Source organism: Temnothorax longispinosus, chromosome 11 (assembly GCF_030848805.1).
Source record: "Temnothorax longispinosus isolate EJ_2023e chromosome 11, Tlon_JGU_v1, whole genome shotgun sequence".
NCBI classification, from domain to species: Eukaryota; Metazoa; Arthropoda; class Insecta; order Hymenoptera; family Formicidae; genus Temnothorax; species Temnothorax longispinosus.
This window is the reverse complement of record NC_092368.1, coordinates 8,383,733-8,410,474: the sequence shown is the minus strand read 5'-3', so window position 1 is coordinate 8,410,474 and position 26,742 is coordinate 8,383,733. Positions and strand designations below refer to the sequence as shown.

The 26,742-nt window shown below is 40.8% G+C and overlaps 1 protein-coding gene across 1 annotated transcript; it reads left to right on the top strand.

Moving 5' to 3' along the window:
• The first annotated feature begins 7,323 nt into the window (after positions 1 to 7,323).
• LOC139822003 (fatty acid synthase-like) lies at positions 7,324 to 25,619 on the top strand. Its single transcript, XM_071793508.1, has 16 exons — positions 7,324 to 7,728; positions 7,923 to 8,173; positions 8,270 to 8,501; positions 15,238 to 15,656; positions 16,843 to 17,133; positions 17,227 to 17,431; positions 17,506 to 17,666; positions 17,875 to 18,192; positions 18,309 to 18,808; positions 19,076 to 19,380; positions 19,464 to 19,883; positions 19,988 to 21,006; positions 21,157 to 21,398; positions 21,476 to 22,172; positions 22,286 to 23,126; positions 23,591 to 25,619. Exons 1-16 carry the CDS (start codon positions 7,557 to 7,559, stop codon positions 23,764 to 23,766), a joined length of 6,249 nt encoding a protein of 2,082 aa, XP_071649609.1. The 5' UTR covers positions 7,324 to 7,556; the 3' UTR covers positions 23,767 to 25,619.
• The last annotated feature ends 1,123 nt before the right edge of the window (positions 25,620 to 26,742 follow it).

The window sequence follows — 26,742 nt, the reverse complement described above, 5'->3', positions numbered from 1 at the left end:
GTCGATTCTCTCCCGAGGATCCTCGCCGTCGTCCCAAGGGCTGGAAAGATACAGCCCGAAATCTTATACGCCTCAAAGGGCGACTCCAGTCGCAAGACAGAGCACAACGATTCGCGTGTACGTGCGTCGGCTATCGAGAACGGCTCAAGAATACTCCCAAAATTTCGCTCGATGGCGGAATCGATAGCGCACCCCACCCCGGGCGTACGCGGCCCCGCGACGCTATCGCGCGGACCAATAGGGGATGAGCTCGCAGGCTCGCGGTGTCTCCTCGCACAAGGCCGTTAGTCACGGCTTTTCGCAGGGCGCTCGACGGCCTTTCGTTTGCGCGGTGATTTTCCCGGATTCTTCCCGGCAGCGGACGGGACGTGATTGCCTCCGTGTTTCTCCTCTTCGGTCCGGGGATGGTGGCCATCCATCCCGGAATCCGGTCAGTAGCGTAAGGAGGGCAGGTGAGCTGATTTTTGCCCCGGCGTCCCGGGGCCCTGCCTGTACGGATCCGCCCGTCGCTATGTCACGCGCCGCGCGCGTATCCTCTCGCGCTCCCCTGCGCTTGGCGGCCCGCGAGCATCATCGAAATTGGCTTGCCGTCGTCTGATTTCTCGCCTCTGTCCTTGTCGTCGACACCGTTTTTCCTTGATTCTCAGCATCGTCTCAGGAACTCCGGTTTTCGGCTCGATGAGGCGCCGCGCAAATGATACAAAAATAAAAAGAAAGGATTAGCATAACGCAACGCGATTAGAATAGGCCCCCTGGAGATCTCGCAGCGATTCATTGAACCGTCCTCGGGCATAAAAGGTCGCGAAACCAGCGCCTTGTGACGGCGGCGGGGCGCTGCAACGGTGCAGCGAAACTGCCACGTCACAATACATATGTACATACGTACATACATTATATTACATATATACATATATACATACATACATTATATTACATATATTGCATACATTACATACATTACATACATACTGTCACGACTTTTTACACTCCCGGACCGCTCCGGGACGTGTGCCGGATCAAAAGGACTTAGGAGAGCGGGATGGTTGGCCTCTCCAGTGATTTCCTCGCACCTCCGATACTCCACGAAATGTTCCAAATGTTGGGCGCCAGACGCGTACATTCGCGTCCACGAAATCGCGAAAACCTAAACGAGACGCAAAACGAAGTGTGGAGGTGCGTGGAATCGGCTAGCTTGACCTAATCACGGGCGGGGTTAGTGAAGGGCAGCGCGATTTTCGGCGGGGTGACACGATAATTTCATACTCAGTCAGATAACAAAGAAAATAACATTTATTGAGTACTGGTTGTCGAGAAAATAAATTCTATAAACAAATCAAGAAATTGAGTCTCTAATAAACACGCTGAAGGCTCTATTCTCACACAATTAATAATTCGAGTCGAAAACCGTACGAAAACTCTGTCGCAATGATATCGTAACCTAACGCGAGTGAATCTGCTCGGGCGCAACGGGGAGGCGCCGAGTCATTTAACCAAGCAAGTCGCGATATCGCTAATAACCACGGAACGCCATGAAGAACTACGCAAGTAACATCTAAACGCACGAAACGTGTGAACGCCGGTAATTTCTTAACGCGAATACAAGTCTAACATAATTAATCAATCGGCGGGAACGACCTTCGACCGCGATTAACAATGCCATCGACATTCCAACGCAAAATTCGAGATTATCACGAGCAGAGACGCCATAGGACGTAACGCAATTAATACCGGACGCAAGTTTCTCAACGCGAGAGCACAATTATCACCCATAATAACGAGATCCGAACACAAATCGATACGCTAACACCGGCGCTCGAACACAAGAATTTCCCGGCGCGAAGAAACGGTAACGCAATTGACGAAATACCGGCCCGTATGCGGCCGTACACCAAGGTCGCGAGGACAACGCAATATACTCGCGATATCGAACTCATTAACGCCTATCGCGATCTCCAGGGATTCGCCATAACGCTTGTACCACGGTTCCGCGGCCACGATACCATCCCGAGGCCCTTCGCTCTCGTTATCGATCGCGAAATTACACTCAATCTTGACATGCGTTATCCCGAGCGAGAGCGTGCACCGGAGGGCGGTGTCGTGGCTTTACATATCGCGATTTACGGGCAACCTCACCGGTGATATGCCTCCTCCTGGGCTCCTCGCCGTCACCTTCCTCCAACGATCCTCGATCCGCCAGACAATTATCGAAATACCCGACTCGGGGTGGCTATCGCGTATCTTACGAAACGTATCTCGCCGACGGACGACCAGAGAGTGAAAACGCTAGACCCGCTCGATTGCGGAATCGATACGGTACCCCTTCCTGAGGGGCGCGCGAGCCAATCGGGCGCGAGCTTGCAAGCCCGCGGTGTCCCGGCGCAGGGCTGTCGATACGAGATCCTTCGGGGGCGTGCAACGGTCCCTCGGCGGCGTACGACTCCTCAATTCTGTCCTTAGCAGCGGACGGAACTCGGTTCTTGCCGGTGTGCCTCCGGTTTGACCCTGGGGCGGTGATCAGTCACCCCGTAGGTCGATGTTTTGTGGAGATCATTTGCTGAAGCCGGGTGTTTACCCAAGCGCTTGGGGCCCCGCTATCGGCGGCCTCGTCCGTCGCTGCCGTACGTGCAGCCCGCCTGCCGCGTTGCTCTCGCCAGCCCGCGATCTCTGCTGCTTCCGCGTTTGCCACCCCTCCTGGGTTATCGATCGTCCTTGATTTCCTTCGCCAAATACTCCCTCGAAGGTTTGCCGTGGTGTGGGTGAGGTGCCGCGCGTATTACATTGCATAAAAAAAACAAAAGAAAATAATCAAAATGCGGAAACGCGATTAAATACGACCCCTGGAGATCTCGTCGTTGCCTCCCTGGTCCGTCCCTGGGCGCGAAATTCCGCGCCTTGTGACGGCGGCGTGGCGCCGCGACGGTGCGGCGAGCCGCAACGTCACAATACATATGTCATGTTATACTACTACATACATTACATATATATATATATATATATATATATATATATATGTATGTACATACATTATATTACATACGTTATATTCGGTAATGTCCCCACGGCAACGTATCGGTCGAATCCGGCACGATATATCGCTTATCGTCGTACGGACTCAGAGCGATTTTTGTCTCGCTGATAGTGTACACTTTGTGTTTTTTCGATCTTATGCACGACTGCGGTCGAGTCATTTCGATCTCATCGTTCAAATAGTCGTCGAATGTGATGGTGCGCGCGATGACGTTGCTTTTGACATTTTTCGCTTTTTTAGTGTCTTTCTTACCATCGACTCACAAAGCGTACATTTTCGCTCTAAGTCCAACGAATTCGGTCATAATGGCACCGTTGTTTTCGTCCTTCATCAGGCCTGGCACTTTTTTATTGACGAGTGGCATATCATAAGCGTTATCTACCGCGTAGTCACTGGGCGATCCTTCGACCGCCACAAGCCAGTTATCCCTGTGGTAACTTTTCTGACACCTCTTGCTGAAAACTCTTCAAGCCAAAAGGATCGATAGGCCGTGCTTTTGCAGTCTCTATGCGTACTGAACATCGAGATCAAGCCAGCTTTTGTCCTTTTGCTCTACGCGAGGTTTCTGTCCTCGCTGAGCTGGCCTTAGAACGTGTCGAACCGGGCTATATCATGTTTCATGTTTTCATACGCGTCGTCGCACTTGATATGATAAATCAAACTGTCCGTGTCGGTATACATGATTCTACACGAGTCGCGGTACAGGGGAGACATGTACTCGTGGTAAAATTCGTATAGGCACATCTTCGACAAGTCGAGGATGCACATGCCGACGTAGATCGGTTTGTCGAATTTCACCTCGAATTTGCGCAGTTTAACGGCTACCATATTTTCCGAAAACACGTTCCTGCTGTGGAAATTTAGTCGCGCGATCATTGCCTCCGCGTTGTATCGTCCGTCCCACTTTGTCACTAATTTTATATCGACGTGGTTTCGTATATTCTCCATCGTTTTCCCAAAAACCGCGTTATTCATTAATTTATATAAAGTTTTTTCGAACTCATTTTTGGCCTGTGTCCTAAATTTTGTATTGAGTTCGATGTAAAAGCGGAGCCACTCAGATTGAGCAAATTGTAATACGCGATGTATTTTTGTGACGCGAAGCCCGTGGCGCGTGCACTGCTGCAGATTGCGATAATGGATGACATAACGCTCCTTATCGTGCAGCATGGCGAGAAGTTTGTCCTGCCGTTTGCCGGGCGGTTTAGCGCGCATCGGACAGAACGGTAGGTCAGTGTGCGCGTTGTGTTTATCCTGCGGATACTCGAGATCGACCTCGAGAATATAGCCCGTAGGCGAATCCGAAGCGATCGCGCTAAAGTCGAAATTTGACGCGTCTTCGACCCATCGAAACTCCGCGTAGGGCAGTGGCTTACACATCGCCCAGCCGTACAAGTTGTTGACATTGAAATACATTAGGTACGACGACGGTTTTAATGGATCGTACGACTGCATGTACTTGTTCTTGGCCTGCGCGTATCTGCCGGAACATTGACTCAGGCCGCCGCGAATACCACGTTCGATAAACATAACCATGTCAATGTCGGTCAGCAGTTCGAAATTGATACACGTATGTTTCAACATGGCGTCCCTGCTAAAGTGTAGTAGTACGCGGAATCAAGTCCGTAACTCGTGACGCAGCTGTCGCGGAAATTTTCGAAAATGTCGGCCAACAGCAAGACATCGGTTTTCAGGTATAGATCGCTATATTCGCCCAGATTTCGAACGGAGAATCGCTGCCATACATTCGCGGCGTGCGCGTAATCGCTCTCGGATACGGTGTCATTGGTCAAAGAACTGTAAAATGAATCGCGCGGCGATAAACACGTATCCTCCAGCTTTTCGACGCTGTCTACGTATTTGTATGGAAAGAAACCTTTTCGCGTCAATAATTTGAAATCGTCGTCGGATAACGCGGAAAATTTGGAACGTATAATTTTCAATTTATTGGTGTCGCGTTTCTGGAACTCCCCGAGTTTCGCTAATGTGGGCTCGATAACGTGTCGCTCGTACCACTCGCGCAAGTGCAATGTGCGACAGAGTTCTATGTTATTTGTACATATACTCTTATTGGCACGTTTATCACCCGCCACAAATTCCCCGTTGAACGCGGTGTTCACTTTGACACAGTTATGTATTTTTATAATGTCTCGCACTCGCTTGCACACTACGCTGCAGGCGTTTTCCAAAAACTGTCGCGGTTCTATATGGTTTGTATTAATTATTATCGCACCGGTCATTATACGCGTTTTGAACGCGGCATCGATTTCTTGCCATACGAGTTTTGCCGATCGTTGGATTGGTGGAGAGCCGCTGACGTTTGGCACTACAGCGTGCCTCGAGCTGCTCGACGCATTCTGCGCATTGCAGCGTCCATGTGAAATATTCACCCAAGGTAGCTACTTGGTCGGACAGCTCCAATAGATCGAGTTCGGTTTGCTCGAATTGATCCATGTTTGATTACTTTTGCACTATTCTTTTATTATATCGCTTCACAGCACTTGCACGTGATAACGTGTTTAACCACACAATAAATCTCGATACTTTTTAACCGATGTATCGCTCTCAAATCTTACTACTGCGGCTCGATGCGCTTCATTCCTCGTTATATACCCTTTGCCCTCTCTTTCGCTCCAACTGATTTTTTGAAAGATCTTTTCCTTTGTCTTGCGTACTGCGTAGATAGATTGTTTAGTCTACGCGATAACACCCCCTTTTCCTAGAAAACATTTGTTTACGACAAACGTGTCCCGACAGGTTCGATGCGTTATCGGGTCGATCATCGTCCCGATGATGTCATTTCTTCCTTTGTTTTTTACGTACTGCGTAGATAGAGCAGTTCTCCGATATCGCGTCCACTGTGACGGATCCCGAGGAGGCGTTGAATGTAATATACGCTAGCGATGCGTTCAATACGAATCAGCTCATTGATTGTGAGCTCGCAGCTTTAGTTATTTAACACGTAAGACATATTATGTAAAAGAAGAGTTAAATAAACAGCCTTTTTTTTACAACTAAATGAACGATGTAATTTCTTTGCGTGCATGTCCATTCCTACCTATATTTTATCAAATGTTTACAACGAACATGTTCCAACAGGTTCAATGCGTTATCGAGTCGATCATCGTCCCGATGACGTCATTTTTCTTTTGTTTTTTACGTACTGCGTAGATAGATTGTTTAGTCTACGCGATAACACCCCCTTTTCCTAGAAAAATGTTGTTTACGACGAACATGTTCCGACAGGTTCGATGCGTCATTTATTCCTTTATTTTTTTACGTATTGCGTCGTAAAAAATAGTGCGTAGATAGATTGTTTAGTCTACGCGATAACCGCCCCCTTTTCCTAGAAAAATGTTGTTTACGACGAACATGTTCCGACAGGTACAATTGTTTAGTCTACGAGATAACACCCCCCTTTTCCTAAAAATATGTTGTTTACGACGAACATGTCCTAACAGGTTTGATGCGTCATCGACAAAACACGCTCTTACGCAGTGCGCTATCGAGTTAGTCTTACCATTGTGCGCCGCCTAGCGGCGTCGTTGCGAACGAGGCCCCCGCGGACCCCCACGCGGACCCCGCGGAGCGACCGCGACCACGACGCGACCGCGAACGCGGACCCGCGGCGAGGGTGAGTCATCCCGGTGAGTCATACCGGTGGTATGCCAAGGTCAACCCCTCCCCACCCCCCGATATGCTTAAAATCCGATACCCTTGTGTAACCCGATACCCCGCCCCTCTCCTTTCCCCTCACTCCGCGTTATCTCCTTGTAATCTGATACCCTTGTGTAACCCGATACCCCGCCCCTCCCCCTCTCCCTCACCCCCCGCAAAATCCGATACCCCCCCTCCCTCACTTCCTTACCCCCGCGTAATCCAATACCCTCTTCCTTCACCCTCTCACCCCCCCGCGTAATCCGATACCCCCTCCTTTTTCACCCCCCTTCGGAACTCTTTGGTTAGAACTTTCCTAGATTAAATACTCCTAAAACAAGCCTGTTTACAAAGTTTCAGCCCACTCATTGTCAGTATTATTTCCTCCAAATTTTGTCATTTTACTGGGCTATATGCTATGTTGCTGTACACCAGTAATATAAGAAGGGCACGCCAAGTATATTTGTGTGTAAATCAAATAATAAATAGTAAAAAGAAGAAAAAACAGAACATGTACGCAACAAGTATAATAAAAAAACATGATTAAGAAAATCAAATGTTACTTTACTTAGCGCCTTCTGATATCATTGTTTTCTGTAGTAAAAAATATACATGGAGTTATAAGACCAAATTAGATCAAAATTGTTTAAAATAAAGATTTTGTATGGAGCACGTACACTTTGCTTATTCTTTACCTTATTTTAAAAAAGTTAAGTTTTGTACGAATTTCTCATTTCTTCGCCAACCTTAATTGATATCATAGTGATACTATGAACATCAAGACAGGTATGATATAATACGTAAAAAAGAAATAAATATGTAAAATACACATAGCACTTTTCTAGATTATCCGAAGAAAACAATCGAAATCATGAATGGCACAGAAGCATGTAGCTCCTGGAACGGTATTAACTCTGGCGAGGAGATCGTTATTTCTGGTATTGCTGGTAGATTTCCGGATTCAGATAATATGAATCAATTACGAGAAAATCTATTTAATAAAAAAGATCTTGTTAGAGCTGATCATGGACGATGGAAGAAAGGTGATTAATTATATACCTAGGATAGTTCTGCATTTATGCCTGATTGGTGGATATAGGATATGCCATATCCCTTCTGCAATAATTAATTATTATTAGTGGTTATATATGTTAAGGATATGTATTTTAAACTAAAATTTTATTAAAAAGTGAACAAGAAGCGTAACGCCTTAGCGTGAAATTATACATTTTGTTAGATCACCCAGACGTATCAAACCGTATGGGAATAGTTAATAATTTGAACAAGTTTGATGCGGATTTCTTCGGCTTATCTTTCGACCAAGCGCACACACTCGGACTTGAGACGAGAATGTTACTGGAACATTCTTATGAGGCAATTATCGACGCGGGGATCAATCCGAAGCAATTGCGAGGAAAGAATACTGCCGTGATCATAGCGACAACCTTTTCTGAAACGCAAGCTAAATTTTTGTATGAGGATCTTGAGGTAGAGAAAATTATTAATTGATAAGTGTAATAGAAAAGATTATTGAATTTATCATTTGTGTGCGACAATTTGTAATCGTTAACTTTTTGCAATTAGATGGATGGTCTGAATCTTATTGGATGTAGCAGATCTACAATGGCAAACATGATTTCGTACCATTTGGATCTTAAGGGACCATCGTATGCAATCGATTCAGCTTGCAGCTCCTGTTTCTATGCCATGGCCCTTGGTTATCATTATATCATATCAGGCAAATGCGAAGATGCCATAATTGGGGCTACACAATTATGTCTCAATTCAACTATAAACCTGCAGTTCGCTCGTCTTGGTACTTTTATTGAAACGAATTAATCTTGTAATATATTAAGCACAAAAAGTAATATGCCTCTAATATTTTTCTTTCGAATCTGGCGCCATAGAGAATTTTGCGTTTCAATGAGTTGTTATTTGAAGTCTTTAGTTGCGAGTTATGTTGAGTGGTATTGTGATCATTTACGTGAGTGTGTCACACGAGCAGTTTGAACTAGCGTGTGTTTTAGATGCGCGTAACAGACAAGGGCTGTGGTTGAATTTCTTATCGTAGAAGAAGTGAGTTCCAATGGCTGCGTTCAGCGGAGAAAGCAGCTCAATGCGCGCTCAATAATTCTTTATTATGATTAGTTTCTACACTTGGATACAGGGAAGAACTGAAGGCAAGGTCCAACCATTTAAAAAAATTACTGATTGCTTGCTAAATTGCTTTTTCTGCTGCACGCAGCCATTGAAATTTATTCGCGTCTCATAAATGTTTATGATAACACCGTTTCTGAAATACGAATGGATTTCAATAGGACTCACTTCTTCCACGATAAGAAATTCAATCACCGACCTTGTCTCTTACGCGTATTTAAAATACACACCAGTTTGAACTATTCATGTGACACACTAACATAAACTGATCACAACACTACTCAACATAATATAACTAGAGACTTCAAGTAACAGTAAAATGCAAAATGTTTTATGGCGCCAGATTCGAAAAAAAAAATTAAGAGGCATTACTTTCGTACCGATCCATATATATATATATTGTTACGCCCGTGCTGGACACTGAGTAGAGAAGTCGCAGAAAGCTGTGAAGCGCGCTCCTTGACAACGGGAGTTTGTTGATGGATTTATTGATTTTCTGTCTGGCGGATTTTTGGAATCCGCACGCGTTCTGTTTTACGAGCTTGGAATAAACGCATTTCTTAAGTTCTTTTGAGTTCTCTTTCCTTTTGCGAGTTCCGCAAAATACGTGCGCGAGTGTGAAGTGCGCGATAGTGTTACGGTGGCGAGCTTACTCGACGAGCGTAACACTTTGGGGGCTCGTCCGGGATACGAGGCGACAAACGCAGTATCCCGAACAGGATGACGACCACGCACACCCCGCCGAGGACCCGTTCGCAGGCCGCGGCGTCGGCAACAACGGAGGCGGGCGCGACCCATCCGCAGGATGCGGGGGCGACGGAGGCAGAGGCGGGCGCTTTCGAAGCTGTCTACTTAGAGCTTCAAAAGCTGCGCCAGGAGCGGCGGCTGGAGCAGCAGGAGCAACAGCTTTTCCGCAGCGAGTTGGAGGCTCGCCTGAAGGAACGCGACGCTGCGGTGGCACGTCTTCAGGAGCAACTCGCCGTACATCAGCTAAGTCCCTCAAATAATGTTTCTCGCGGCCAAATTTCGAATGAGGCGACGCGTGAGATAGGCGTGGGTGAGGGCGCGTGTGCGGGACGCGCCGCGTGCGAAAATTCGGTCGAGCCGCTGCGTGTGATGGGCACGGGCGAGGGCTCGTGTGCGGGGCGCACCGCGTGTGGAGGTTCGAGTGAGACGTCGCTCGATTATAAATTAAAGCCCGACACGTTCGACGGGAGTGTTCGTCTGCGCGAATATTTAGCACAGTTTAATTTAATTGCGCAAGCGAATGGCTGGGAGGAATCTTTGAGAACCGTAGCTTTAGCCTCGAGCTTAAGAGGGAAAGCGCGTGCCGTATTGGATGGGGTAACCAAATTCGAGAGCCTTCGCTATTCTGAATTAGAGGCTAGATTAGAGTTGCGTTTTGGCGAAGCGCATATGTCTCAAACGTTTTACACCCAGTTCACTAATCGGAGACAAAAACCCGGAGAAGATCTGCCCGTTTTGGGAGCGGATTTAGAACGTTTAGCGCGTTTAGCCTATTCGGAATGCTCGGCCGAGGTGCGGGATAAGATTGCGTGCGCCCAGTTCGTTGCGGCGCTTTCTGACGGTTTCGTAAAACGAACTCTTCAGTTAGAGAGATTAACTTCCTTGAGAGCCGCCATAGAGAGGGCCATGGCAATAAAAGTCACCCAAGCGAATAGTTTTTCGCGGAAATTTGAAAGTAGAGATCTCGGAAAAGGCAGAGCTGGGAACGAAATTAAATCGGCGGGGAATGAGAAAGATGAAAAGAGTTCTGCAAATTTTAAGAAGAATTCGGGTTTCAGGACGAGATTCGGGCGTGAGAAAAAGGAGTGCTGGCAGTGCGATGCCAAAGGGCACTTTCGGTCGGAGTGCCCTTCTCTAACTACGGAAGAGAAGGGAAACTCGGAATAGCCAAGCTCAGCGGGGCATGTTCGGCTCAGGGGTGCAAAGGCCCTGCGAAATTAAGTAGGATAAGTAGCGGGTTAAGTGATTTTTGTTTTCGCGGCCGAGTTAATGGCCGAACTTGCGTCTTTAGAATAGATACGGGCTCCGATGTGTCGGTACTTAGGGAAGATTTGTTAGGTCCTTTGAAATCACCCACTCCTGTAGAGAGATATTTCTTGACCTATCCAACGGGAGAAACGGTTCCTGTAAAACATAGAGTGGTGGTTGGAATCGAAATAGGGAGAAATTTTCTTTGAATTTTCCGGTAATCATAGCGGCCATAAAAGACGAGTGTATTCTAGGAGCAGACTTTCTTTCAAAAATAGGGGTAGGAAGCGTTTTCTCTTCGGTTTTTGAGGAAACGGTGTCAGAGAGTCAAGAAAACTTTTTCTGTTCCCGAATTTGTAGTTTTGATAGGGGGATTCTTTTTTTTTTCTAAAAAAATTTTTTGAGAAAAATTCCGAAACTCAACGCTTCTCAAAAGGAGCAGTTTGCTGAATTGGTGATTGAGTTTCAAAATGTCTTTTCGGAAGATGTGGTTGCAGGAAATTGCTCCGTCGTTGAGCATGCTATTAGGGTGAAAAATTCTTCTCCGATTAAACAGGCTCCTAAGCGGATTCCACTGCATATGGGAGATGAAGTGGAAAAGATTTTAAACAAAATGAAACAACGTGGTGTCATCGAAGAATCTCATAGCGCCTGGGTTTCTCCAGCTGTTTTAGTTAAAAAGAAAGATGGAACGATTAGATTTTATATCGATTTCAGAAAGCTCAATGCCATTACAGAAAAGGATCCTATTCCCAGGATAGATGATCTTTTTGATCGTTTATCCGGAAATTCCTGGTTCACCACCTTAAATTTAAAAAGCGGCTATTGGCAGGTGAAGCTTCGTCCTCAGGATAGGAAGAAAACGGCCTTCTCTATAGGAAATGGGTTATGGCAGTTTACTGTAATGCCATTTGGATTATGTAATGCTCCTGCTACTTTTGAGCGATTGATGGAGCAGGTTCTTCGTGAGATATTGAATAAGATCTGTATGGTTTATTTGGATGATGTCATCATCTATAGTAAAACTTTCGAGGGAATGCTGGTAAATTTAAAGGAAGTATTTCTTCGTTTACGGGATGCAAATTTAAAATTCAATCCAAAAAAATGTACTTTTTTCGGGAGAGAAGTGAAATACTTAGGCCATGTTGTTTCAAAAAGAGGAATTTCCACTGATTCGGAGAAAATTAAAACCGTTCAAGAGTGGCCTATTCCTCAAAATAAGAAGCAAGTGCGAAGCTTCTTGGGACTCTGCTCTTATTATAGGTTTGTGAAGAGATTTTCTCTTATTGCTAAGCCATTATTTTCTTTAACTGAGAATCTTAGAAAATTTGTGTGGGATGGGCGTTGTCAGGAAGCTTTTGAGAAGCTTAAACAAAACTTAATTTCTCCTCCTATTTTAGCTTTCCCAATAAAAAAAGAGGAATTTATTCTTGATACTGACGCTTCAAATCACGGCTTGGGCGCGGTACTTTCTCAGATTCAGGATGGTAGGGAGAGGGTCTTAGCTTATTATAGTCGGGTTTTGAGCAAGTCTGAAAGGAACTATTGCGTAACTCGTCGGGAGTTGTTAGCTTTGGTGGAGGCTTTGAAGACCTTCCATCACTATTTATATGGACGTGAATTCTCGGTTAGAACGGATCATATTTCGTTACGCTGGTTGATGTCTTTTAAGAATCTAGAAGGGCAGTTAGCACGTTGGATGGAACGCCTACAACAATTTAATTTCGTAGTCAAGCACCGAGCAGGAAAGGTGCACGCAAACGCTGACGCGTTGTCTAGGCGTCCATGTGCGGAAGGAAACTGCAGATATTGTGATAAAGTGGAGATGGGGGAAGAAAGTATTGTAAGGGGAGATGTTAGAAGAATAATATTTAAAGAAATTGAATCTGCGGACTGGAAAAGAATGCAATTGGAGGACCCTTCAATTGTAGGAATTTATCGTGGAAAAGAGGAGAATAGGCGACCTCTTCGTCAAGAAATAGCTCAGAGAGATTCGACTGCTAAGGACTATTGGCTCCAATGGGATTCCCTGGTGATTAAAGACGGGATTTTGTGTAGGAAATGGGAGTCTCCAAATTTATGTTCAGTTGTTTTTCAAACTATAGTTCCTCGAGGAATGATTTCGCAAATTTTAGAAGAAGCTCATGATTCTTCCACAGGTGGCCATTTTGGTGTCAATAAGACCTTAGAGAAGATCCGGAAAAACATTTTTATTGGGCTTTCTGTAAGCAGGATGTCGAACATTGGTGTAGGACTTGTAAAGTTTGCGTTTCAAAGAGAGGGCCATCTGATAAAGGAAAGTCTTCTATGCAAATTTACAATGTCAGTGCGCCTTTCGAAAGAATTCAAATGGATGTTCTTGGTCTCCTTCCAACTTCTTCTTCGGGAAATAAATATCTGTTGGTGGTTACGGACTGTTTCACGAAATGGGTGGAAGCTTTACCGCTTGAAAATATTAGGGCTAAAACGATTGCGAAAGTTTTTTTGAGTCAAATGGTTTCTAGATACGGCATTCCTTCGGAATTACATACTGACCAAGGAAGAAATATTGAATCTCGATTATTCTTGGAACTAACTCAGTTATTGGGAATTAAAAAAACAAGAACTACTCTATTTCACCCTCAATCCAATGGTCAGGTGGAACGTCAACATCAGACGTTGTTAAATTATCTGGCAAAGTTCGTTGCTGAAAATCAACGAGATTGGGATCGTTGAATTCCATTAGGGTTGTTGGCGTATAGGTCTTCTAAACATGAAACTACTGGTTTCACTCCTTCTGAATTGCATTTAGGTCGGGAGTTAAGATTATCCTTGGATTTACTTCGCGGACATCCTCCTGGTTCTGAGACTATTCCTTCGGAAAGAGAATATTTCCGTCACTTAAAAGGAAAAATGGATCTCATTCATAACATTGTATGTCAACGTATGGAAATTAAGTCTCAAAAAGCCAAGGCGCTTTATGATCGGAAGGATAGACAATTATGCTATGAGCCTGGGCAAAAAGTCTGGTTATTTAATCCTCGAAGAAAAATAGGAATAACTCCTAAGTTACAAAGTAATTGGGAAGGTCTTTTTGAAGTCGTTAAAAGAATAAATGATGTAGTTTATTGCATTCGTAGGTCTAAACGGCATAAGAACAAAGTCGTTCATTTAGATAGATTAGTTACTTTTTATGAAAGGTAATTCCTTTTGAATCACGATTTTCATCCGGAGCGCGGAGCCCGAAAAATTTCAATTCATTTAATTAGTTTTTAGGTTTTTAAGAAAAAGATATTTTTCTTTTGTTGTTACTTTCAGCTACTTCTCCGGGAAGATGGTGCCGAACAATATCAGGCAAAGATATTAGCTGAAAGAAGACCGCTTTGCCCACGGTTTTTGATCGAGGTTTTTCCGTGGGACTTAGGGCAAATGCCAAGGCGGAGACTGGAAAGTCTTGCGAGACGCAGGGTCCACGAAAGCTTCCCCCTCCAGTCCGAAGACTCTCAAGAGGACAGCGCTGGTAGCAGAAGGAAAGCCGACGTTGAAGAGGTTCACACGTGGAAAGAAGCGTTTTTTGGATTGAGGGAAGAAACAAAGCTCGTTAACTCGCAGCTTAGCTCGAGGTAGAGCAGGAAGCGTTTCAAGTTCCCGGAAATCTAAGAGAAAGAAACTGCTTGCAACTTTCCTCTAGTTGTCGGGACGACAACTTAAGAAGAAGGGGACAATGTTACGCCCGTGCTGGACACTGAGTAAAGAAGTCGCGGAAAGCTGTGAAGCGCGCTCCTTGACAACGGCAGTTTGTTGATGGATTTATTGATTTTCTGTTTGGCGGATTTTTGGAATCCGCACGCGTTCTGTTTTACGAGCTTGGAATAAACGCATTTCTTAAGTTCTTTTGAGTTCTCTTTCCTTTTGCGAGTTCCGCGAAATACGTGCGCGAGTGTGGAGTGCGCGATAGTGTTACGGCGGCGAGCTTACTCGACGAGCGTAACAACATATATATATATATATATATATATAAAAGGATAAAGATTTTTACTTTATATACCCCAAGGGGCCTTAAAGGGCGTTTTTGAAGGGACGTACCCAACCCTAACCTCCAATTCATCCTACTACCTTACTGTTTCCTCCTTTGGACCAACGGTTTAACGTCTCTTCCGAAATACGGAGCCCAGTTTTCTCCGCATCTGCACGGAGGGGCGCGGTTTTTTCGGAAAAAAACTTTTCCATGATTCATGGCTCTAGTGGACTCGAACCTGGTTCCTCAGATTACGAATCTGGCGCTCTACCACTAGACCACACCGCCACCCTATATATATATATATATATATATATATATATACATATATATATGGAATATATGGAGATATATATATATATTACATATATTAAGAGATGTATACCATATTTTTATTTTTTAGGTGCTTTGTCACCCAACGGTTACTGCAGACCTTTTGATATCGCTGCAAACGGTTATTCACGTAGCGAAACGATAGGAGTGATATACCTTCAAAAAGCAAAGAATGCAAAAAGGATTTATGCTATATGTCCTCATATTAAAACAAACAACGATGGTTACAAGGAAGAAGGAATAACACATCCATCGATGCTTGTGCAAAGTACTTTGCTAACGGAATTTTACGATGAGTGCAGAATATCAACATCTTGCTTAGATTACATTGAAGCACATGGTACCGGTACTAAAATCGGCGATCCTCTAGAAGTCAATGCTATTTCTAACGCTTTGTGCAAGAATAGAAAAACTCCATTAATGATCGGCTCCGTAAAATCCAATCTTGGTCATACTGAAGCTGCAAGTGGTTTTACTCAAATCGCTAAGGTAAAACAAGTAATTTTTGCATTTATTTATTATTTTAAAATTTATGTTTATTTTACGCAATACAAACGCACGCACGCACACAGAAAGATTTATTATACGTAAAAATTGTTTGACAAGTTCGTACTCGAGCACAAAGGTTAAAGGATCGCGAGACCTTCTATTAGATTCTACTACACAGTTATCTCTAGAATTAACATAATGAGATACATATGGAGGGGTAAAAGCCATAGTGGTGTGTCAAACTTTTTTAAAAAATTGATTTGTGTGCATAGATGCAATCTATACAATGTATGTATAAATTATATCTATGCACACAAGTCAATATTTTAAAAAATTTAACTTACACCACTATGGCTTTTACCCCTCCATATAATATACGGTAAGTGAAATTTTGATCGATAAATAATTTTGACAAATAAAGATGTACCATCTTTGATTGAGCTGGATTTTTTTGTGGATTTATTTTAAGTTTATTTTAAGTTAAAAATTTTTTACAGTGACTTAAATGATGCTGATTCATTAGCACCAATAAGTTAAATCAATTTTAATATGTTGAACTTATTGTTCCAACGAAAAACTGTGTTTCAAGACTGACGAATAATCGGCACTCAGTTTTAGTGCAAAAAGTATATAAATTCACACAAGAATAATATTAAAAAGATTTATATATTTTGACCAAACTGACTTTAATATCGAAGATTCTTACATTAACTCGACGTTTCGACACTGGTTTTGTGTCCTTATCAAGAGATTTCTAAAAAGTATACATAACGAAGTTATTACAAACACATCGTTACAGAAACGAATGTCGCACAAGGAACAATTAAAAAGAAAATATCTACCTATCCCATCATGTTCACGAATTATTTTAGCTACACGTAAAGTTCTTGCAGTTCTAGTAACTTTGTCAAAAATTCTTTTTTAAAAAGAGTCGCAATCCAGAGAGCACACAAAACCAGTGTCGAAACATCGAGTTAATGTAAGAATCTTCGATATTAAAGTCAGTTTGGTCAAAATATATAAATCTTGTTAATTTTTCACTAACGAAGAAAATAATATTAAGCTATAAAGATCCAGCTCGACCAAACGTGGCATATCACTACTTATTTATCAATAATATATGGGTCAATATCTAATAATTTAATTCATATTTATTACATTTTATAATTGTTATTAATTTTTAAAGGCAATAATAGCATTTGAAACCGGTTTTGTTCCACCAAATATCAATTATACATCACCACGAAATATAGATGCCTTAATAAATGGAACTGTTCGTGTCGTCGAAGAACCGATGCCACTTAAAAACGGTTATATAGGTATCAATTCTTCCGGTTTCGGGGGATCCAATGTTCACATGTTATTAAAGTGGAACCTCAAACAAAAAGTTAACAATGGAACACCGAGTAATGACTTGCCAAGACTTGTAATATTATCTGGGAGCACTGAAGAATCAGTGAAGTTATTCTTAAATGATGTTAGTAAACATTTCGAAAGCAATCTCAACAAGATCTTTTTAGTGATTAATCATTATATCATACTTTTTGCTTTAAAAAATTTTTGATTATAGGTCGCTAATCGTCCGATAAATATAGAATATATCCGTTTAATACACGACGTCTATACGGACAGCATAGATGGTCACTTATGGAGAGGATTCACTATACTGAATATTTTGCAACAAGATTCAATAAGAGAAATTCAAAATTGCGAGAATGCGAAAAGACCTGTTTGGTTTATATTTTCTGCTTTAGGCTCGCAATGGCCAGGAATGGGTATATATGTATTTAATATTCCATACTTTATTTACAGCATTTAAATAATGATATATTTTTTTAATTAAAATCAGGTCGAAATTTATTAAAATATCACGTCTTTGCAAATGCGATAAGAATGTGCGACGTTACTTTAAAACCATATGGTATAGGTGTCGCGGATATTTTGACAAAGACAGACGAAAAAGTGTGTGAAGACGCGTTACATGCGTTTGTTGGCATTGTCGCTATTCAGGTAAAATATACTTCGAAGCTATAAAATAATGTCAATTATACTATATTTATTGATGAAGCAATATAAATTATTTCTATGTTATTTTATCCTACTACAGTGGAATTATCATCTTACATAACTTACATTTATTTCACCACACTTTATTGATTTATTAGAAATGAATTTTTCAAAGTAATTCAGCTATAAAATTATTGGTATAAATTTGTAGATCGGTTTAGTAGATCTCCTAACATCATTAGGAATTATTCCGGATTACATGATTAGTCACTCTGCTGGTGAACTTGGTTGCGCGTACGCCGATGGATGTCTCACTATTGAACAAACTATTTTATCAGCATATTTTATTGGTTTGGCGTGTGCCGAAGGAAAAATAATTCGTAGCTCTATGGCAATTGTTAGTCTTGATTACGAGTGTCTCAGAAACATGTGTCCAGTGGATATTGAAATAATATGTCGCAATAGCAAGAATAGCAGCGTTGTGAGTGGACCCACAGAATCCGTGCAAAAATTTATGAAAATCTTGCAGGTAGGATTGAATAGCTCTCATACTTTATAAGCAAATGGAAAACTTCGTTTAATAATCTTTAAAATATCGAATTTGCCGCATTTGCATATATTAAATTTGTACTTTTTTATTGTCAGATCAATAATATTCACGTGAAAGAGGTACACTGCAATGTACCGTATCACACTTTTTATCTCGCATCTGTAAAAATTCAACTTTTGCTTAATTTAAACAAAGTAATATCACGGCCGAAGAAACGGAGTCCAAAATGGATCAGCACTTCCGTACCTCGCACCGAATGGTTTACCTCAGCATCAAAATTATCATCGGCGGACTATCATACACATAGTATATTAAATACCGTTCTTTTTGAACAAACAACGCATCTAATTTCAAGTAACGCAGTGACCATCGAAATTGCGCCAGATAGCGTTCTGCAGCACGTTCTGAAAGAATCCTTGTGTTCGGAAGTAATGAACGTTGTATTGACTCGACGCACTGAACAAAATATTGACGTAATTTTACAAGGAATTGGAAGGCTGTATAACTGTGGCTTACAGCCGAAAGTTGCTAATTTATACCCGCCAGTGGAATATCCTGTTAGTCGAGGAACTCCTATGATTTCCCCATCGATCAGGTACAAGATATTATTTGAAATCACAATTTAGATGATGTCTACATAAAAGAAATTATAAATACACATATTTTTATATTATTTATAATTATATTGTAATTATTAATATAATATATATTATTAATTATAATTATATTTATTAGGTAATAAATTAATATTATCGAATCTGTTATTATTATTTAAATATATATTACATATATAAATAATAATATATATTTCTTATATATGTAATTATATAATGTACAAACAAGCATTCTAATGCCACGTTAGATGGGATCACTCCAAAGATTGGTATATACCGTGTTCTGAAACACAAATGCCCATAAAATCTCGAGAAAGATATGTCGAAATCTCACTCGACGATGAAGACTACTATTATATGCACGGTCATATAATCGATGGAAGAAATTTGCTACCCGCGACGAGTTATCTTGTACTCATTTGGCAAACTTTCGGTATGATGAAAGGGATAACATACACAACAATACCGATAATATTTCGAGATGTAAACTTTATTCGCGCTACTCACTTGACGAAAAGTAATGCTGTAAAATTGATGATTGCGATACAGAAAGGTATTTATAAGATGAGTTATTTTAAAGTAGCATAATCGTATAAGAATGTATGTAAAATAATCGAATATATAAAAATATTACAGATGGGAAGTTTGAAATAACCGAAAGAGATAGCGTTGTTGTGACAGGTACAGTGCACGAGATATCGAATCCAGAACAGGAAATGATTCGGACAGATCTATTACCGGAAATTAACAATGAAGAAGAATATATGACTGCTCGAGATATCTATAAGGAGTTGAGACTGCGTGGTTACCAGTACAGCGGCTGGTTTCACAGATTACATAGCGCATCTATTTCAAACAATAAAGGACATGTTGTTTGGAAAACAAATTGGGTAACGTTTATGGATACTATGATACAAATGTTTGTTATTGGGTATGATACCCGAGAATTATGTGTTACGACGAGTATTCAGAAGTTGGTGATCAATCCTAAGCTTCATGCATCGATGCTACGAAACAGCGTGGTTGGCGTGGAAGATACGACATGCAAGGATAAAAGTAAGTGTTCTTGAATCACTTGTTGAGCTATTTTGTTTTGACAAATGTCGCGTAAGAAAATCTCTGATGTGATATATAAAACGTATCATTTTGTCTTATTGCAGCATTACCGATACGAATATACAGAGAACTAGACACGATTATAGCTGGCGGAATAGAGATTCGAGGTATTAAAACCACTCAGATCTTTCGCCGAAGATTGGCTCAGGATGTTGTTATCGAAGAACACGTATTTGTAGCTCATCATGATCGCGCTAAGATTTCTTTGAACGAAGCGATTCGAATATCGGCGCAACTCGCGCTGGAAGATCATCAAATCATCAAATTGAAAACCATCGAGCTAGTGGAAGATGTCGACGATGTCGCACCAGAATATCTCTCTTCTTCGTTGCTGCTTGAGGCTTTTGATAATGTGCCATTGATACAAACGAACATCATTGTATTAACATCGCCGAATCGTTTTAGTCCAGCAGATCTACCGCAGAACATTTCAATTAGAGATTTAAACAAACCATTTGTAGATGACAAAGCCTTAATAGTTGCCGGATTCAACCTTTTGACCAAGCAACAAACCTCGTTAGAACGACTTTTGTCATTTCTGAGAGAAGGTGGTTATCTGTTGTCACGTGAGAAATGCGACGTAGTTAACTACACCAAATATTTACAGCAATACGAATTAAATGTTATTCTTGAAAAGCGCACCGACAAAGAAATGATTGTGCTTCTGAAAAAGAAAATTCAAATAGAAAAGAGAATTGTTGTCTACATAAATAATGATAATTTTAATTGGCTGGAGGATCTAAAGCTGCTTGTGAGCGATGAAAATAAACTCGAAAAAAAGAGTAGGATTATAATTGTTGGAGAGAGAGATTTTGAGTGCGGTTTATTAGGTTTTGTTAACTGTTTGAGAAAAGAGCCAGGCGGAGAGTTTGTTAGAGGTGTGCTTATTCAAGATGAGCGAGTCCCTAAGTTTTCTCTACAGGATCCCTTCTATATACATCAATTGCAAAAAGATATGTTCATTAATGTATTGCGATCTAATGAGACCTGGGGATCATACAGACATTTGCGATTACCACGACCGGAAGCCGAACCCGTACCTACCGCTCATGTATGCCAAACGGTATGTCATACGAATCTTTTCAAACTATATTGATATACTTTATCAATGTACAGTAATATTATGTATTTTCGTCTTTTGAGTATTGTCACACGATATAAAATTTTGTTTTATATATATGTCACGTATTATGAAATTGATATTTTTCTATAGGTCCGTGGTGATCTAGGTACATTTTGTTGGATAGAAAACAGTCTATCTGTCGAAGCCCGTCATGAGGATTTGGTGCGTGTGGTTTACTCATCGCTCAATTTTAAAGATGTAATGCTTGCGACTGGTAAATTAGTATCTGATCAAGCGATCTTGCGAGGACGGTTTCAATGTACTCCCCTTGGATTTGAATACGTAGGATTCGATGCCAATGGGCAACGTGTAATGGGAATCCGTGATACCGAGTAAATAATGCTCCAAAAAAATAATTACGTTGCGTAATATTATAGAATTGAAACTAAATTAAGATTATTCTTTCTAGTTGTATTGCAAACGTCGTTGTGAAAAATAAAGATTTCTGCTGGAAGATACCCGATGCGTGGACATTCGAAGCGGCGGCGACGGTCCCGTGCGTTTACAGCACGGTTTACTTAGCCTTATACATACATGGGAAAATGAAAAAAGGCAATAAAATACTTATACACTCTGGTACTGGCGGTATTGGACAAGCAGCTATTCACCTCGCTCTCAAAGAAGGATGCGAGGTGTTCACTACTGTGGGCACGAGAGACAAACGGAACTTTATTAAGAAGATGTTTCCGATTATTCTGGATAAACATATTGGAAATTCACGAGATACCAGCTTTGAACAAATGATAATGCGAGAAACAAACGGTCGCGGCGTCGACATCGTGTTAAATTCATTGGCAGAAGAAAAGTTAATCGCGTCCATTCGTTGCTTGGCGCAAAATGGTCGTTTTCTGGAAATCGGCAAATTTGATTTTATTTCTAACAATCCGCTAGGTATGTCTGTGTTTCAGAAAGGTATTAGCTTTCATGGAATTCTACTCGATAATATGATGTGTCCTGGCGATCACAAGTATAAGTCGCTGTTGTCCAAAATGATAGCCGACGGTCTTAAAGATGGAGTCATTAAACCAATTCAAGTAAAAGTTTTTTCAAAAACAGAAATCGAAGAAGCTTTTAGATACATGGCGAGTGGAAAACACATGGGAAAAGTACGCTAGTATTGATTAATAGTAGCATAGAGAATTATTCATAATAGTTTTACAGAACTTACCTATTTTACATATAATGTGCAATTTTAACATATAAATATATATTTTTATAGATAATTATAAAGATCCAGGAAAAGGATAAACCTCTAGACAAGCCCATTGTCGCATATCGTCGCTATTACTGTCTCAGAAATAAAAGTTATATTATATTGGGAGGTCTAGGTGGATTTGGTTTGGAGTTGACCGATTGGTTAATATTTCGAGGCGCCAGGAATGTCGTGTTGATATCGCGAACGGGAATAAAAAATGGGTATCAACGCAAGAAAGTTCGACTATGGAAGTCGTACGGTGTAAATGTGCTGATTATCAAGAATATCGATGTCGCTGATCCCAAGGACTGCGAATACCTCTTGCAAACTGCCGAAAGGAAAGCGCCGGTGGACGCAATATTCAATCTCGGTGTGGTGCTGAAGGATAGCATGTTGAAGAATCAAACCGCGGAGACCTTCGCGGAGTCCTTCCAATTGAAGGCTCGAGCAACGCAAACATTGGACAAACTTTCTAGAAAGATTTGCTCCCAACTGCGGCACTTCGTGGTATTCTCTTCTGCTGCCTGCGGTAGAGGAAACGCTGGACAGACTAATTATGGCATGGCCAACTCTATCATGGAGAGGGTGTGCGAAAAGAGAGCGGAGGAAGGATTACCCGGATTGGCGATTCAGTGGGGATCTGTGGGTGACGTGGGTATCGTTGCTGACATGCAGGAGAACGAGGGGAAAGAACTGATTACCGACCGCGTCGGCATCTTGCAGCAAACGATATCTTGCTGTCTCGACGAGCTCAATAAATTTTTAATTCAAAGCCGACCGGTTGTAAGCAGCATGGTCGTAGCTAAAAAGAAAGCAATATCTTCTGAATTTAACAGTCTGATAAAAACTGTCGCCAATATTTTAGGTATCTGCTTCAAAGTATAATAGTATATTGTGCACCAAGGGGTGAAATAAGGCTCGGGCGGCAAATCACACAAATCTGAAAAAGCTTTCGCCCCGAGGTGCACACGATATTTTTCACAATACCTTTACGAAAAGTTCGACTTCCATGCCTAGAGAGAGGCGAAAGTGGTCAATTTCAAGCCAGGAATTACTTTCTTCCCTAGGACGGAAAGTGATCACTTTCGTCCCGCTAAACAGGGACGAAAGTGGTCACTTTCCTTCCTAGGGAAGAAAGTGGTTACTTTCCGCCCGCTATGCCGCCTTGGCGTGAAATTGACCGCTTTCGCCCCTCTCTACAGGCATGGAAAGTCGAACTTTCCGTGGAGGTGTTGTGAAAACTTACTTTTTGCATATACTTATTATATTTTTTATCAAACCAGTTTATGAGTAATACATTAAAAATTATAATAATTTTTTATATTACAGACATAAAAGACATGAAGTTTGTAAGTCAAAATTCATCTCTGGTCGAACTTGGAATGGAATCCATGATAGCCGTGGAAATTAAACAAACTCTGGAACGAGAGTTTGACATTATTTTGACTGCGCAAGAGATACAAAATCTCACTTTCGCGAAGCTTAATAAAATGCAATCATTTTGAATTTTGGTACAATACTTCGACATAAAGTTGAGTTTAATTGGGGTCATGTGTAGTATACTACTGTAAAGTTCCGACTTCCTTCTATTTATTACATATACTAGCATGCTATCCTTCTTAGAGTGTATATGAAGTTATCGCAAACTATCAAATTGAAGATAGAAAAGAAGCAAATTCATACAATTATCTTATGTGAGTTCAAATTGGGTTGTAAAGCTTCGGAAACTGCACGCAATATCAACTAAGTAACATACAGTTCAACATTGGTCTCAAAAATTCCGTAGCAGAAATTTATAAGAAACGAAAGCTTAGAAGATAAAGCGGGTTGGCCTGAAGCTGTTGATAATGATTAATAAAGAGCTATTATTCATGCGGATCCACTGAAAACCACTAGAGAGATTGCACAAATTATACTTAACATAAACAGACCATTCAATGAGCTGAGATATTCACATTTGAAGTTGAAGATTAAAAGCCGCAATTATTTTTGCACTAACCTAATAATATAAAACGTTGTTACATATATATTTATACAAAACTTATCTTCAGAAAAGGCTAAAAAAACGCATTAAGTGTACACACGCTCCATACAAAATCTTTATTTAAAAAAAATTTTTGATCTAATTTTTGAGCTTATAATTCTATTTGTATTTTTACTACAAAAACAATGATATCAGAAGGTTTGCGTCAAGTGAATATAATAAATTAGTAACGTCTGATTTTCTTAATCATTGTTTTTTATTAGACTTGTTGTGTATCTGTTTTTTTTGTTAGAACAGATATATACAACCTGCTGTTTTTTTTATTATTTAGATTTACATACAAAAAAAACTTATTATGCCCCAAATATATATATGTTTATAGCATATGTCCCACAAAAAACATAAAAAAGCACTTTTTTAAAAAAAAGAACAGGTGTACAACAAGTATAAAGTAAAGTAATAAAGTAACATGATTAAGAAAATCAGACGTTGTTACCAATTTATCATATCCACTTCGCGCAAATTTTCTGATATTATTGTTTTTGTAGTGAAAAATACAAATCAACATTTCACACAAATCTGTCCATATAAATTTTGCAATATTGGGATTTATAACAAACCTTAGCAAACAATATTCGCCGGTAAACAGTAAAGCTAGTTTAAACTTGTCAACTTTTAATCCACAAACGCAGTCGAATGCTTCTGCGAGATATGTGGGCGTCATTGTTTATTTTTAAATCAATCATCTGACCATATATGCTGAAGATAAGCGTATTTATCGTATTTTACAAATCGGCTGATTAAATGGATACTTCACATAGTGGTGTTACGTGCGGAACCGCTTTCTCGGTCCCGCACTGTATTTGCCCGCCTAACAAAATTGATTACGGGACGAACTCGAGTTAACCCGCGAATATACCAATGCGTGAGCACAGCGGCTTAAGGCCGGCTATTGTAACCAGACCATTATATGAATGATATTGCTTGTAATATTGATATTATTGGGAAATTATAAATTTAGTATAATACATGCGTTATAGTAATGACATTGCTATTATAAAAAATATTCGTAAAAATATAAGTTAGTAGTAGAGAAGACCGGGGCGAAGTTGGCCTTATTTTTTCGGTGCCGATTTTTAACAACAAAAATATCATTTTAGTGAAATATAGTATACCATTGTAAAGAGTGAACGCTTGGCTACAAAATTTATATAAGCATTTTTGGTTTACGTCGTTTTGTTCAACCGGTATAGAGTAAAAACGACAAAGGTGCAAAAATCGAAATGTCAAAATTTCCGGGGTGGAGTCGTGTCTTCATTCTCGGACTGGATTTTAAATAAAGATACATAATTTTGATCATAAAAAATAATAGAATATACTTTATTCATTGTTTTTTAGTAGAAAAATGGAAAGCGGAAAATAATTTCAAGAAAATCAATTTTCTTTTTCGCTATTAATGTCACTGAAACAGTTAAAGTATGTACGTGCTTTTGTACGTGCGATGGTACGTGCGTACCATTTTCCTGCAGTTGAGAAATACAATGACGCATTTGCAACGGAAAATAGAGTGAAACCACCGGGACGAGTCCGTTCCGGTGGTTTGGTCACGACTTCGCCCCGAACACAAGTGTTAGGTTTGGTTGCTTATAAAATAATAGAAATCAATGAAAATAAAAAAACTGCACTGGAATCGTGTTCAGCATGAATTACTCTTTAGAATCACTTACTTTGAGATTCGGAGAGACAATAATACTTAAAATATTACAAACTTTCGACGCGGAAGAAATTTTACTTTCGACCTGTGAAAACACGTTTGCTTCGATAAGAATCACAACATGTCACGAAACCTCACTAAACTCCGTTGGTCACGTGGGCACCATAAGCCATGTTTACAGTATTAATGGCGAATTCACGCAACATACAGATTTCGAGATAATTGCAAAAACGACTCCGCCCCTGGGTCGACTTTGCCCCGGTCTCCCCTACGCATGTTAATGATAATGTTAGGTAAAATTAGTATTATTATTATTGAAAGAATATAGGACACATCAGAAAGAATTTAAAGGAACGTGGAAATAACGAGCATATATAATTTGATTGATAATTTCATTTATTGAGCGATCAAATTCATAGTCTGGACCGGCACACGACGCTCTCGGATAACCATGACATTCCAAATAGTTTCACGTGATGGTCTCACGTATTCACATGAACACCGTAGTCTCTTACCCCGAGACGTCACCAAACGAGTAGTACATATACAGGCCCTGGAATCGGGCATTCGCATTCTCTTCTATTTTATTTTCCGAATAAGTCACGCAAGATTAATATATTGAGAGTACCGCGAGCCGGAAAGGACTTAGCCGCGAGCCGCGAAGGACTTAGCCGCGAGCGAGTTTGATTTTTCGGAGAGCTGTTCCTCTTAGTTTCACGCGTCGTATTGTCGGTTTTCGATCTTTCCTAGCTGTAATACAGAGAAAAAAAGTGAGGCCTAAAA